Source organism: Arachis duranensis, chromosome 1, assembly GCF_000817695.3.
Source record: "Arachis duranensis cultivar V14167 chromosome 1, aradu.V14167.gnm2.J7QH, whole genome shotgun sequence".
Classification (NCBI taxonomy): Eukaryota; Viridiplantae; Streptophyta; class Magnoliopsida; order Fabales; family Fabaceae; genus Arachis; species Arachis duranensis.
The window spans coordinates 5,500,892-5,517,749 of record NC_029772.3 but is presented as its reverse complement, the minus strand read 5'-3'; the positions used below and the strand labels follow the sequence as shown (position 1 = coordinate 5,517,749).

Below are 16,858 nucleotides of genomic sequence, written 5' to 3'. Positions count from 1 at the left end.
AGAGTGTTTCTGAAGAAGATTGCTGAGAATCCGAAGATAAAGCTAACCAAACTGATGAAGAAAGCATACAACAAGTGGAATGTGGAGTTAACTAAGTCCAAAGCTGTCAGGATTAAATAGTTTGCCCTTGATGAGTTGCAAGGAATCTATATAGAGCAATATAAAAGACTCTATGATTATTGTCATGAGTTAATGAGATCTAATACAGGTTCTATAGTGAAATTGCAAGTGGAGAAACCACTTGAATTTGTTTTTAAGAGACCAAAATGTGGACCTAAGACCTAAATTTCAAAGACTTTATGTGTGTCTGGAGTCATGCAAAAAGAGTTTTATAGTGTATAGACCAATTATTTGTCTAGATGGGTGCTTCATTAAGACATCATATGGAGGGCAACTTTTCACGACAATTGGTTGGGACCCCATGATCAGATTTTGCCAATAGCTTATGCACTGATTGAAGTAGAGACTAAGGACTCTTGGACTTGGTTCTTTACCCTTCTCGATGATGACTTTGGTATTGATAAAATATGAACTACACTTTCATGTCTGACCAACAGAAGATACATTTCTATTCACTATCTTACTCGTCTGCTATTAATAGCAAATATTTTTTTTAGTTAAATGTTGTTTGAGAATTTTACTTCATTGCTGTCTCATTATGTCATTTCGGCAGGGTTTGGTTCCAACTTTTGATGAGCTTATTCCTAGAGTGGACTATCAATTTTGTGTAAGGCATCTTTACTATAATTTCAAAAAGAAATTCTCAGGGCTTCAACTGAAATTTATGATGTGAAATGCTACAAAAGCTACTTATATTCAAGAATGGGAGAGTAAGATGACTGACATCCAAAAGGTTAATGCTAGCATACAAGCATTTTATAGAAATACCAACAAGATATTTGTGTCAGTTTAGGTTTGCTACTTGGCCTAAGTGTGACACCTTAGTGAATAATATGTGTGAGGTATTTAATTTTGTGATTGTGAAAGTTAGGGAAAAGCCTATAGTGAGCATGTTTGAGGACATCAGGGTATATATAATGAAGTGTTGGGCTGATAACATGGACAAATAATTGCATATCCAAGGGAGGTGTTGCCCCGTATCAAAATAAATGTTGAAAAACAAGCTGATGCAAGTGGTAAGTAGGTGAGTACATATACTGGTTGAGACAAATATGAAGTGACTAGTATTTATGGAAAGAAGGAGAAGTATGTGGTTGATTTGAAATTCCTTGAGTGTTCATGTGGAAAGTTTTAGCTTTTTGGCATTCCATGTGCATATGCAATGACTTGCATTAGGAAGATGTGCTTCAACATGGACAATTTTGTTGCAGATTGTTACAGAAAGCTAAATATATTGAGTGTTACCAACATGTTGTTTATCCTGTGAATGGACCCAAGTTGTGGACTAAGACACCATTTGATGATGTGTTGCCACCGGTTTATAGAAAACCAATTGGAAGGCCTAAGTCGAAAAGAAATAAAATTGCTAATGAGCACCAAACAAGAGGAGGGGTTTCTAAAAAAGGCCAGAATCAGAAGTGCAGATATTGTTTTGCCACAGGTCACAATAAAAGAACCTGTTCAAAGAAGCGCAAAGTTGCTGCAAGTGCTACTGTAAAACCTATACATGTTTATCTATCTTTTTATTTCACTTTAATTTGTAGTGTAGTGTTATACTATTGTATTTGTGGCTAGTATCATAGTCTTATATTGTTGTTATTCTAGCTTATAACATAGTCGTATATTATTGTTATTCTGGTTGGTAGCATAGTCTTATATTGTTGTATTTGTGGCTGGTTGGTAGGCAAACAAAGTTGCTGGATCTATATCAAAGAGATCTTCAAGAGGCATCTCCAGTACTATCTCTACTCAGGCTTCTCAACAATCACAAGTAGCTTCAAAGAGTGCCACATTGTCGAGGCCAAAGTGAAAAACATCTACCAATACTGTGAGTACTCAACAATCACAAGCTACTTCAAAGAGGACTAAAGTGATCCCTTCTAACAATGCTTCTGGATAGAAAACAAACAAACGTCAAGCCCAACCAAAATAGTAACCATTTCCCAATTCAAGTTTATGGCAAGGACACCACCCAAAGTATGGAAAAAGATGTAACCATGGTGCCATGGTGGCGATAAAAGGCATTCTGATTTTAGAAAATTTTGTTTTTGCTAGTTAGTGTTTGTAGTTAAAGACTATATTTTGGTATGGAATTCCACTAGAGAGTCAATGGAGTATTTGTATAATGTGTACAATATGGCTATTTATTTGACCCAATATGAATTAAAAAATAAACATCCAAGATAAAATATTACTAATTTCTCAAACACAATACACTTATACTATCCATAATAACCATCCAGGTACCCAAGATAATAAACATCTGATATCCTACTGAATCGAACATTCCTATACCCCATTATACATATTGTACAGATACTCCATTGATTCTCTATACTTCTTCTTTGGTATGTAATTGGATTGTGTTAGACTTTTGTTAGAAAGATTGTGACAGGCTTTGCTTTAGTTATTTTGTTAGAAAGATTATGTTAGACTTTTGTGGTTGTAGCTAATGACAATGATCTGGTTAATAGCCAAGTTTCATATTAGAGTTATAATAGTTGTCATGCTGATAACTTACATCATTTAAGTAGAAGGCAAAATACAATAACAACATCAATCATTTCATTCAACTTCCAATTTCATTCAATTCAACAAAACTATAATGAATTCAATATCAACTACAATTATTTAGCCAAAATACTCAACACACATCAATTCTCTTATAACTATTTCTACCCTGAAACCTATGCAGCAGCATCATTGCAATAAAAACCTTTCAAATTTTGTCATTGTTGTTACAAACCAAAATTAGTGCAACTGTCCATCCAACTAGAGCAAGTCCCATTACAATTGTATACTTCCATTCAACCTTTGTTAATTTGTTCTTCAAATTTTTTATCTTCATTCTTAATCTCAACACTTGTGGGTCTTTTTCTGATTCTACTTAGATAAAATATTTACATTTTTCTCCAACCTAAACCAAACTTGAGACAACATAGCAAAATTTATAAATTATCTAAACATATGATTCAACAACAGACGTATTCCTAAATTTGACAAACAAAATTAAAAATTTAATTGACAAATAACTGTATTTTTTGGAGACCAATCTATCTTATAATAAAAAAAATTAAGGGATAAATTCGATCACTCTAAATATTAATCTGAAAGTATCTAAAAAACTGAGAATTAAAAAATATTTGAGAATAAAAATTATAATTAATATAAAAAATAATGTTTAATTAATTAATAATATGTACAATAAAAATTAACTAATATTAATTAATTAAAAATTAATTTTTTATATTAATTATAATTTTTTATTGTACGTACTATTTTATTCAAATTGCCAATCATAGGGCAACAAGTGACATCTTAAGTTTTGGGGGAAAATAATTTAGGTGGGTATCTGCTCTGCTCTTTTTCATTTGGTTATAGGTTCATGAATATGAGGTTATATATTCGTGTAAAATCAACTCCACCTTTTAATCAATCAAAATTAGATAGTCCTGCATAATCTTTTTCACCAATATGAATGCCTTTTCTAAATTCAGAATGTCTGTTCCAATCATATACTAAAAAGTGGCATTGGTTGTTATGACTTGCAAGAAGTGTTGGTTGAATTACTGAAATAGCAAGCTAACCGCAACGAACACATAGATTGCCTTTCACTTTTTAGATTAGTTATATACAATCTTTTTTTTTTATTGAATAACTTAACATATGTTAAAGTTAATGTATTATATATATTAAAAATTTTAAAAATATATGCTTGTTTCTTGATAATTAAAACTTTTGAAACTTTAGCAAAGAATAATAATAAATATTTTAAAATGTTTCTTTCTAAAACTTATTATATAAAAAATGAAAAAAACTTGACATTTGGAAACTAGTAGACATGCAAGCCAATACTATTACTGAAGCTTCTTTGGATTTGACAGATGACTTCAATTATTATTTGTTCCATTTTCTTTTTCTCCTTTTTCCATGTATGCAACTTTTTTTCTTTTTTTTTAATCTTTTGCTTTGATGAAGAGAGTATATATAGGAGTTAAGCTCAAAGCTAAGCCTAGTAGTTTATCAGACTCTTATCATATAGTATATACTTTTTTTTTGTATGGTTTCTTTCAATTCAACATAATAAAGACTAATATGTTGTTGTACGAGACAAATATTAGGTATAAAGTCAATTTTATAATAAAGAATGAAGGACAAAAAAATCAAGAGAAAAAAAATACTAAGTACATATAAATTTAATTTTACAAAAAATTCCAAAATCTAAAAAAGAAATCAAGGAGGGACTATACTAAGAAATACATATGATTTACAAGAGAAAAAAAAAGTAAAAGTTAGCATCCTATTAGAAGTATGACAATTCATGTGTCTTCCTATCAATTTGAATTTAGTAAATTCACTTATGAATTTTTTGAAGAATTCACATAAAAAGGTAATTATCAAATTGAGGAGTTAAAATTATAATTATATGTTCTTTATCTTTAAGATATCTACATAGATATATATGGTAAGATTAAATCACTTAATTAGGCCCTAACTAATTTGAGTTGGTCGAGTAATTAACTCATTCGACCATTTAAAAAATGTCGAATTTCAAATCTTGTTTTATATATGCAGTAATCTATTGACTAACAATAAATTTTTAAATGGAGCATAAATTTAAGACAAATTAATCCTTAACTTATAAAAATAGAGGATACTATATGAAAAAAAATTCACTTAGGTCTTATCTTGACTAAGATAATCTCGCAATAATTAGTGAGATCAGATTTAAAGATCTAGAACATATTACTCAATCCTAATCATTTTTAGTTTATTTTTGTAAAGATGTAATTTTCTTATCATCACTATATCGAATTATTTTTTAGAAAATTATATATTAAAATTATTTCAATTAATTAAAGATTAAATTACGATCTCTTACTNATATATATTATTTAATTTATTTTTAATATATATTTTATATTTTAATATATATTATATAGAAGTGGTTGATTTTGAGTAATGTACGCATAATATAATTGTTCAAAGAATTATTAGTGATAAGTTTCCTTAAAATGACAAATAACAACCGTTGATTTTTCTCATGCAAAAGCAATCATAAATTATTTTTTATTTCATTCCCTTTTGGGTTCATATATCAAATCATTGATTCGATTCCATAAAGAAGAACCATATATATAAAGAAAAAATTATTGACTAATTGATCTTGATGAGAGTGTGTTTCTCTCTCCTATAATGCAGCAAGTTTGATGGGAAAATTGTCCAATCTAAATTGGAATTGGCAAAGTGCCAATAATCTTTGTATCACTTTCACCCAAGATTTGGAATGGGAGGGACCTATGCCACTGTGTTTGTGATGCATCCCATAAAGCTCTCAGCTCGTGACAGCCCCTTTGGACATTTATATATGAACCAACTTGCATTGCTTTTACATATGGCAAACCCTTTTCAACTGAAACTCATCTATTAACCAAGTTGGTTGGTTTAGTGATTAGCTCATTAGTTCGCATGAGTAAGTGATGAAGGTTCGAATTCTGTTTTGTATATGTAGTAACTCATTGGCCAGCGACAAACTGTTAATAGAACTTTGATTCGCGATGAATTAGTGATTAACCTGGTGGATTAGGAAATACCGTAAAAAAAAAAAACTTGTACATTAAAATCTCTAAATTTTTGTACTTCCTCTATTTTCAAATAAGGTATTTAGGGTTTATAGTAAGGTATATATATTTTCTGGTGATTACAAAATTTTTGCAATACTTAAAAAAATATAGTAGTTATCATATTTCTTTATTATTTGGCAATATTTTTTAATTAAAAAAATATAAAATAAAAGGTTTGATTAAATTAAAAAAGTATTGCCTAATAGTAAAATAATGTAATCTGACATTTAGCTACATTTTTTAAATGTTGCCAAAATTTTATAGTCATCACAATTATAGTTAATATAGATTTTATCTTATAGTAGAAAATTTAGAAAATATTAATTATTTTTGTTTATTAATAAACGTGTTAAATAAAAGAAAGAGAATAAGTGAAAATTAAAGAAAGAATAAGTACTGTAGAAGATAAGAAGAAGAATTAATAAGAATATCCGTACGTGAATAATCAATTTAATTTATGTTTAATCAAATTATTGTAAATTATTTTCTTAAGCTATGGTTAGTTAAAATTAGATACTTATGTGAACCAGCGTAATTGCTTTTTGCGCTCGCATATTGAAAGGAGATTTTCTAAGAGATTTCTTTCTACACAAACACAAAATCAAAGACAAAGAAACAAGAAATAGAGTGATGTTATGTGAGCAGTTCTTATTATTTGGTGTATGTCTAGACACCAAACATTAGACAGGGATGAGATAGTATATTTTTTAATAGTGAGGATTTTGATTAGATAGGTCAAATCTCATTAGTCATTACCACTAATAATGCACTAATAAGTTGATAGTATCTTTTTTAATTTATAATAAATAATAAAAAAGAATTCTACATNNNATATTTGCAAGGAGAAAAACTTGAGATCTTTAATTTGCAAGAAAAAAAAAGCGGGATTATATATTGTTCTGTAAACAGAGATAAATAATTGCTTTAAAAAGTAGTATTGAATCCCTCTTGAGAATTGGATTTAACTAGCAATTAATCCACTCACATAAAATTAGGGATTAATTGTTACATATTTTATTTATTTTTTATGTATTATTATTATTATTTAGTAAATATTTTGTGAATATAAGATGAGATTTGTTTATTTATTTATTTATAATACTAACTTAAAATTATTTTTATTTTTAATACTAAAATTTTAAAATTTTATTTTTTTAAATTTGAATAAACTGAATCAATTTAAACGGCAATAGTTTAAATCGAATAATTAGATATAAAAATATCAATGATTCAAGTCAAAATAAACAAATTATTTTTTTTTTTTTGAAAATGAATTTAAACCACACTGCAAAACACTCTTACATAAAATGCTTATCTTTTAAGTTTTTGTTCTTTTGAATTTAGTATTGGTGTATGTCGCTCTCAATATTAATGTTAAAATAACAAATCGGCTCCAATGTATCAGATTCTCATATTACAAAATATAGTAAAATAAATATTAATGAATGGTCAATCTTTGTTGATCTATTATCCGGATCCACTAGCGGTAAAAAAGTAAACATAATAATTAAATTGTTTAAAATTTCCTAAGATGATTCATTAATTCTCTTTATCATCTCTCTCTCTCACACACACAAATAATATATATGTGTCACTTTGAATGGTTTAATATTTAACAAAATAAAAGATTTATATAATCTACATATGCATAAAATTATAGATTCAAACTTCATTACTACTAATATATCATATATAATACATTAACATGAATGGAATTGGCAATTAGCAACACTCTTTTGACGTGGACAACACCCTCCAATCAAATGGAAATGGAAGGTGGGTGCACCTATTGAGGTAACTCTTATCTTGAAAGAATGTTATACGGTGCATATTTATTGTTTTTTATAATTGAAAAAATATAATAAAAATTATTTTGTTTAACCTTTTTTAAAAATATAAAACTTATTTTTTTTAGAAAAAAATGGTTATTTTATAAAGTTTGTATAAATATGTAAAAAACTTTTTTCTTTTTGGTAAAAAGTTGAAGCAAATGCTCTCATGATTTGGTAATTGGTACCCACACTAATTTTATCTCCCAACAAAAAAAAAAAAAGATTAAAAAAATGTACAAAGAGAAAGAAGAGATAGTGTCTAAGCCAAACCATTCACAAGTTCATATATAATTGAGGGGCCACAAAAACAAAGAGGAATGTGTAGTGGTGGAGGCATGATGATGAAGATATTTATAAACTTATTGTTTTGGCACATTTGTTAAGGTGTGGTGAATCTTAGTGAGTGAGTGAGTGAGTGATTGAGAGGGAGGATCACTCGCTTTCTACAAAAAGTGTCTTTTTCTTAATATGGGAAACTTGAAAAAAGGCTAATTTGTTTCCCAACAGCAACTCCACAAAGGACTCATTACTATTCTTTGCTAAATTCACCAAAAACACGTTATACCTAACCCTTTTTGGTACACACCAAAGGACAATTCATTTCAGACGCTCCTCTTTTCCTCTCTTCTACCTCTTGCTTTTCCCTTCAACACTCAACCTTCTTAATTATTAAACTCCCTCTAATACCTCCAATCAATTTTTAATAAATTTTGATTATTAAATTGATTTTTAAACTTTTCTTTAGTTAGACATATTACTTCTCATATTAAATTATTTGTTTATATATTAAATTAGTTCTCATATTAATTATTAAATTGATTTTAATTATTTGATATGATATAAAGACTCAATAAAAAAGAAAAAATAAAAAAACCTATTAAAAATTCAGTAAAATTATAAAAATCGATAAAATAATTAAATAAAAAATATAAAAATTTAATTATAAATTTAATAAAATTGTAGAACTAACAAAATAATTTATCGTGAAAAAATAATATAAGGAGTGATCTCATTTTTTTTTAAAGTTAAAAATAAAATTTGAATTCAAAACTGTAAAAATATAAAGATAAAAAAATTATGGTATTTGAGATATATCTTGTTGGATAAAGAGTAATCTCACTTATCAAAAAGGAGAGTTACGTTGTCATTTCTATGAGTATAAAGAGATAAATGAAGGGTGGTAATTAGGATATTATCCTTTAATTATGTGGGTTTCACAAGGCTATAAAGTATGAAACCTTGTCAAGGCCCATTTACCCTAAAGTGAAAACCAAGGTTTGTAAGCACATTGAACTTACTTGACTTTATAACTGTTGACCACATATGAGTAAAAAGTAAAAACATTTGTGAGTGAATAATTAATTGTTTTTTAATAATAGTACTCCAGAGACATAAATAACTGTTTTAAATCATTTATAAACAAATTTTCATTTTAAAATAAATAATTTAATATCAAAATGATGTTTTCCTATAGTAAATAAATAATTATGATGATTATCATAAATATAAAAATCCTTGGGTCATGTTCATGACATGTGTCATTTCTTTAATCTGGTTTTCTTCTCAATTCATGATTTGATTCTAGTTACCCAACTCAATGATTATTCTTCTGCGAACCAATTAGTAGATAAAATAACTTAGAAGGATATCTATACTAAAACAAATACGAAAATCTTAGATTTTATTCTCAACGATATAATCTTACACTAAAGTGAATTCATTTAAAAAGGCAATAATGAATCTACTTTTTGAGGCATATAGGTTTAATAATTTTTTTCTCTAAACAAAAATTTCCTTTTGTCGTCTCTTGGTTGGTTAGTTTACCTTTTTTAGATGTATATTCTAACAAAACCATTTAGCTTTGATTCCCTCAATTATTTGATGTTTTAGGCCTTTATTTTCCCATGTGGGGTGTTCATTATTAGCCAACAATTTATAAAAAAAAAATTGATCACTCCAACTATCCTCCTTAATTATATTTAGTTTATGGTAGAAACTCAGGTACAGGAGACTTTACGTTGAAGTTGATATCTGACACTTGTTAGATAATTTGACTGATTTGACTAAATTTTCATCTAATGGCTCTCGAATATCAATTTCACGTGAAATCGACTTGAACTGTGTTTTCACCTCAGTTTATTTACCATAACTTAACGCTATAACTCAAACAATTCCAATATCTATATTAACATTAAGAACCCATTTGATACCACTCATAATAACCAAACAACATAAAAAGTGAGAACATGAATAGGAGTTTGTGAGTTGTTTTTTCCTTCCATGTGTCAATAGCAAGTTTATACATTTAGCCTACAAATGTTTTTTTGGTCAGGGCCAGGCTACATTCTTTATCTTGGTTCATGTGGAAGTCAAAATGGATCTTTATATTCTTAAGCTTAATTTGGGCTACATCCCATTCATTTCCATTACAGTTTTCTTAAATGATCAACTGATCTTCCAAGACCAAAAGAAAAACCCGTCTGAATAGGCCTATCCTTTCTTATAAATACAAGTTTTTTCAAACTAGGCCCAATAAATTAACATTAAATGTCAATATATTCTAACGCAACCCAATCATTTTGGGCTTCAAACTATCGTTAGTGGGGGTTATCAGCAGTTAATTTCAACTTAAATGGACTACCATCTTGAGAAACTGGATCTGGGCTTAGCCCAAGACCCAAAAAATTTATTGAGGAACTAGAATCCAATCAAGTACTATTAATCTAGCTTATAATCATAGTTATCATAATCAAACTGTAATTACAGTCACCAAAAAAAACTATAATTACGACCGGGTTACTGAATTACTAGTTCAACCAGTAAATCTTATTATAATTAAATAAAAATATAAAATTATAAAAATAAAATTAAAATTAAAAGTTAAATATTTATTTTTAAAAATATATTAATAACAATTAAATATCAATTCTTAGATATAATTTATAATAAAAAAAGAAATAATAAATTAATTATTAATATAAACTATTTTTTTAATTTAAATAAAAAACAAAAAATAAAATAATCAATATCAATATATCAATATATTTATATACTATATATTATTACTTGTTTGGTATTTATATAAATTCATACTTAAAAAGATAAAATAAATAAAAAATCATTCATGTTTTGTTATATATAAAATTTTTGTCATATATATTAATAAGATTCAAGTTTGGTAAAGTGGCAAGGCGGAAGCTGTGTTTTCTCGCAGTCCTGTGTTTAAAATTCACATATATTAAATTATTTAATAAGTTTTAATTATTTTTTTAAATAAAAATATTTTATTGTTAGTGATCATTTTTAAATATTTATCATTAACTCACATCTTTTACTTGTAAAATTATAAGTTTAGGCTTTAGAGCTATCATATTTTCAAAGCATAGATTTTAAGAGGTTCATAAGAGAAACAACGTACTGAAATCAGTGACATGCCGTTAATTAATATTACATGTGACAATCTTTTAAAAACTGTGAAGAGATGTATAATATAATATACACATGATATTTTTTAAGTCTTAAAATATGAGTTATTAATAACTATCAAGACAATCAAGATATAATTTTCAAATGTTCACCATTTTTAGAGTACTAGGAGGTAATTATTATTTTTAAATAAAAATATTTTCATGTTAGTGATCACCTTAAAATATTCATCATCAATTCACATTTTTTACTTGTAAAATCATAAGCTTATACTTTAGAATCATCATATTTTCAAAGTATAGATTTTAAGAGGTTCACAAAAGAACTGAAATTAGTGACATGCCGGTAATTAATATTACATGTGACAATTTTTTGAAAATTGTAAAGAGATGTATAATATAATATACACATGATATTTTTTAAGTCTTAAAATATGAATTGTTAATAAATATCAAGACAATCAAAATATTATTCTCAAATGTTCACCATTTTTAGAGTACCAGTGGGAGTTCCTATGATAGTTTATTTAAAAATAATAGTTTTAGTTAAATATATTAAATTATTTAATAATTTTTAATTATAGTTAAATATATTAAATTATTTAATAATTTTTAATTATTATTTTTAAATAAAAATATTTTCATGTTAGTGATCACCTTTAAATATTCATCATCAATTCACATTTTTTACTTGTAAAATCATAAGCTTATACTTTAGAATCATCATATTTTCAAAGTATAGATTTTAAGAGGTTCACAAAAGAACTGAAATTAGTGACATGCCGGTAATTAATATTACATGTGACAATTTTTTGAAAATTGTAAAGAGATGTATAATATAATATACACATGATATTTTTTAAGTCTTAAAATATGAATTGTTAATAAATATCAAGACAATCAAAATATTATTCTCAAATGTTCACCATTTTTAGAGTACCAGTGGGAGTTCCTATGATAGTTTATTTAAAAATAATAGTTTTAGTTAAATATATTAAATTATTTAATAATTTTTAATTATAGTTAAATATATTAAATTATTTAATAATTTTTAATTATTTTTTTAAATAAAAATATTTTTATGTTAGTGATCACTTTTAAATATTCATCATCAACTCATATTTTCTACTTGTAAAATCATCAGCTTAGGCTTTAGAGCCATTATATTTTCAAAGCATAAATTTTAAGAGGTTCACAAGAGAAACAACAAACTGAAATAAGTGACATGCCATTAATTAATATTGCATGTAACAATCTTTTAAAAACTGTGAAGAGATGTATAATATAATATACACATGCTGTTTTTTAAGTCTTAAAATATGAGTTGTTAATAACTATCAAGACAATCAAAATATCATTCTCAAATATTTACCATTTTTGGAGTATCAGTGGGAGCTCCTACGATAGTTTATTTAAAAATGGTAGTTCTAGTTAAATATATTAAATTATTTAATAATTTTTAATTATAGTTAAATATATTAAATTATTTAGTAATTTTTAATTATTATTTTTAAATAAAAATATTTTCATGTTAATGATCATCTTTAAATATTCATCATCAACTCACATTTTCTACTTGTAAAATCATAAGTTTAGGCTTTAGAACAATCATATTTTCAAAGTATAGATTTTAAGAGGTTCACAAGAGAAACAACGTACTGAAATCAGTGACATGCCGTTAATTAATATTACATGTGATAATTTTTTTAAAATTATTAAGAGATGTATAATATAATATACACATGATATTTTTTAAGTCTTAAAATATGAGTTGTTAATAATTATCAATACAATCAAATATCATTCTCAAATGTTCACTATTTTTGGAGTATCAGTGGGAGCTTTTACAATAGTTTATTTAAAAATAATAATTTTAGTTAAATATATTAAACTATTTAATAATTTTTAATTATAGTTAAATATATTAAATTATTTAATAATTTTTAATTATTATTTTTAAATAAAAATATTTTTATGGTAGTGATCACTTTTAAATATTCATCATCAACTCACATTTTCTACTTGTAAAATCATAAGTTTAGGCTTTAGAGCTATCATATTTTCAAAATATAGATCTTAAAGAGGTTCACAAGAGAAATAACGAACTGAAATCAGTGATATGCCGTTAATTAATATTACATGTGACAATCTTTTAAAAACTGTGAAGAGATGTATAATATAATATACACATGCTGTTTTTTAAGTCATAAAATATGAGTTGTTAATAACTATCAAGACAATCAAAATATCATTCTCAAATGTTCATCATTTTTAGAGTACCAGTGGGAGCTCCTACGATAGTTTATTTAAAAATGGTAGTTTTAGTTAAATATATTAAATTATTTAATAATTTTTAATTATAGTTAAATATATTAAATTATTTAATAATTTTTAATTATTATTTTTAAATAAAAATATTTTCATGTTAGTGATCACCTTTAAATATTCATCATCAACTCACATTTTCTATTTGTAAAATCATAAGCTTAGGCTTTAGAATAATCATATTTTCAAAGCATAAATTTTAAGAGGTTCACAAGATAAATAACGTACTGAAATCAGTGACATACTGTTAATTAATATTACATATGACAATCTTTTGAAAACTGTGAAGAGATGTATAATATAATATACACATAATATTTTTTAAGTCTTAAAATATGAGTTGTTAATAAGTATCAAGACAATTAAAATATCATTCTCAAATGTTCACCATTTTTGGAATACTTGTGGAGCTCCTACGATAGTTTATTTAAAAATGATAGTTTTAGTTAAATATATTAAATTATTTGATAATTTTTAATTATAGTTAAATATATTAAATTATTTAATAATTTTTAATTAATATTTTTAAATAAAAATTTTTTCATATTAGTGTTCACCTTTAAATATTCATCATCAACTCACATTTTCTACTTGTAAAATTATAAGTTTAGAGACTCTAGAGCCATCATATTTTCAAAGTATAAATTTTAAGAAATTCACAGGAAAAACCACGTACTGAAATAGTGACATACTGTTAATTAATATTACATGTGACAATTTTTTGAAAATTGTGAAGAGATATATAATATAATAATATACACATGATAATTTTTAAGTCTTAAAATATGAATTGTTAATAAGTATCAAGACAATCAAAATATCATTCTCAAAATTTTATCGGAAGAAGCTGTCGATACAGTAAAGGTAGCTCTTGTTGAGGATGATTTCGGTGGGTGAAATTTGGATTTAAAAATTCGAGTTTATTTTCTTGTTCTACTTTTTAAAAATCAAGTAGTTTTTTATATGAATTTAAGTTTTTATAATATATAAAAAATACAAAATATAATGTATGTTATGTGTTCTTTTAAATAAAGATAAAATTTGAGCATAAATAAATAAAAATTTGACTTATTCTAACCAATTTAGTTAAATATATTAAAACTTATATTTTGGATGTTCATTTGTGAAGGTAATAATGATAATGTATTATAAATTCTACTATATACTTTTTGTAATCTTCTTCTTCTATTATTTATTTATTATATAAAAAAAATATGAGTAAGAATTGTTATCTGTGTATTTTTTGTGTATTCTTATGTACTCTGAAAATGATAATAATAATTATTATTGTTAACTTTCTAATTTGATATATTTGAAGTAGATTATTTGTGGAAAATAATTATTTTTTAATTTATAATTATGTTTTTTTTGTTAAATATGACTTATTCCGGTGTACCTATCTATGTTTAGAGACGATAACAATATTTGCCATGGTTAAATATGACTTATTGTTTTAGTTTATAATTAAAAAAATTCTTGAAAAAATCATATTATGTACTCCTATATACTGTTTGTAGATCTATATACTATTTGGAGAAGATGATAATAAATTAAAAATACAGGATTAAAAAGAAAACTTAAAAGGGAGCTCGTCGGGATTGGGCGAATTTGCCAAATTTTATAGAATTTTTTGGGGTCAAACTTGCTTGAATGGCAAAAAAAATCGTATTTTAAAAATTAAAGTCCAAAGATTATTCTTTAAAAAAATATGAATTTTTATTTTATTATTTAAAAAAAATACTCATTGATTCAATTATGAGACCGGTTCAATTGAAAACAAACCGATAAAAAAATTAATTAATCGATCAGAATTGGTATAATTTTTTAATAATTAATTAATTTAAAACAAAAATATAAAAAAATATTTTTTAAAAATATATATTTTATATATAAATGCATTATTATTATAATTATATCTCGCACCCAGACCGCTTCTTCTTTTAATGTTCCAAACATTGACGATGAAGACAACACCACCACCCTCTTATTCTTATCACACACACTCCTTCTTCTTAACCGTCATTCTCATCATAACCGCCGCAAATGCCATCGGCTCCGCATCCACCACCGCCGTCATCTACGCCTCATCTACAGTCTGCGCCATCGTTGCCGGCAACGACAAACAATACATCCACTGCTACCAACAAAACCAGCACAAGAATTCTCATTATTATTATGGAGATGTTGCACCGGTGGATGAGGTGGTTCCACACGTGTCCTTTGAATCCATCTCCGGCGGTCGAAACTTCTTCTGCGGTCTCCGGTCCGGTGGACTCAGCCTTCTTTGTTGGGACGTGTACGGCAGAGCATCGGTGTTGGTGTCGAAGAGGATCTTCCACAGTAAAATAGTGCAGTTAACCGATCTAACTGTTGGTGATTCTCAGGTCAGATAATTTTAATCTTTCCTTTTTTTAATTACACAATTTTAATTATTTAAATCTGAGATTAATTTAACAAAGTCTTTTGCCATGGATGACTTGATGGCGGCATCTATATTAATATAAAAAAATGTTTGATAATTAAAAAATAGTCAAAATTTATTTTATTTAATATTTATTCATTATTATTTAATTTTTTTATTTTTCTAATATTATCCCTACTATATTAGCTAGTAGCACATATTCATATGTAAGAAATTATAATATTAATAATCATATGGCAACTCAAAAAATAAAAAAATTATATTTTATTTATAAATTTTATTCGTACATCTAATTATATATTATTATATTAAAAAAATTATTTTTAATAATTAATACAAAAATAATCATCTAAAGATATATAACTAAAAAATAGTGTATAATAATTAAAATTATTAGTACACTAAAATTAAATTTATTACTTGTTTATTTACTGCAAGAAAATCATGTACATTTAATGATAGAGTTGAATTTGATACATTTTCATTCTTTTCTATCTAAAATAGTTTTTTAAGGTATTTAATGATGTATATTAAATTAGTACAAAAATAATCTAATTTTTACGTAAAAAATTGTACGTATATAATTAATTGTGTATTATTATATTAATAAAAATAATTAACTTTTAAATTATTACTTAAAAAGTTATTTAAGAATATAAATTTAATTTAACAAAGGTTGTAAACTTTTTATATTATTAGTATATTAAAATTAAACTTTAAAAAAAATTACTCCATCCAACGCTATATTAAAGAAAAAATGTACTCCATCTAACAGTGTACATTTTTTTTAGATAAAGTTCTGTCTAATAATAATAATATAAATATAAATATTTTGGCTTATTTAAAAATAATCTAATTTTTTATTTGGTTAATTTAGAGATAATTTAATATATTTTTACTACTTATTAGTATTTTTAGACACTTTATATGTGTTAAACCTTTAGTATAAGATAAGAAAATTGACAAGATAATAATCTAAAATACAATTGTCTGATATAGAAAAATGCACCAAAAACTAAGCTCTTAAAAATTATGTTGTATTAATATCCACTTAAAAGATTAAATAGAAAATAAGATATAGTTGACGGATAATAATAATAATAATAATAA

The 16,858-nt window shown here is 25.4% G+C and overlaps 1 protein-coding gene across 1 annotated transcript in view; it reads left to right on the top strand.

Annotated features, from left to right (window-relative positions):
• Positions 1 to 15,287: 15,287 nt before the first annotated feature.
• The window catches only part of LOC107471365 (putative serine/threonine-protein kinase-like protein CCR3), a 2,518-nt gene continuing 947 nt past the window's right edge, over positions 15,288 to 16,858 (top strand). Inside the window, exon 1 of the mRNA XM_052261246.1 lies at positions 15,288 to 15,710. Coding sequence (XP_052117206.1) covers positions 15,288 to 15,710 — 423 coding nt within the window. The remainder of the gene's footprint in view (positions 15,711 to 16,858) is intronic.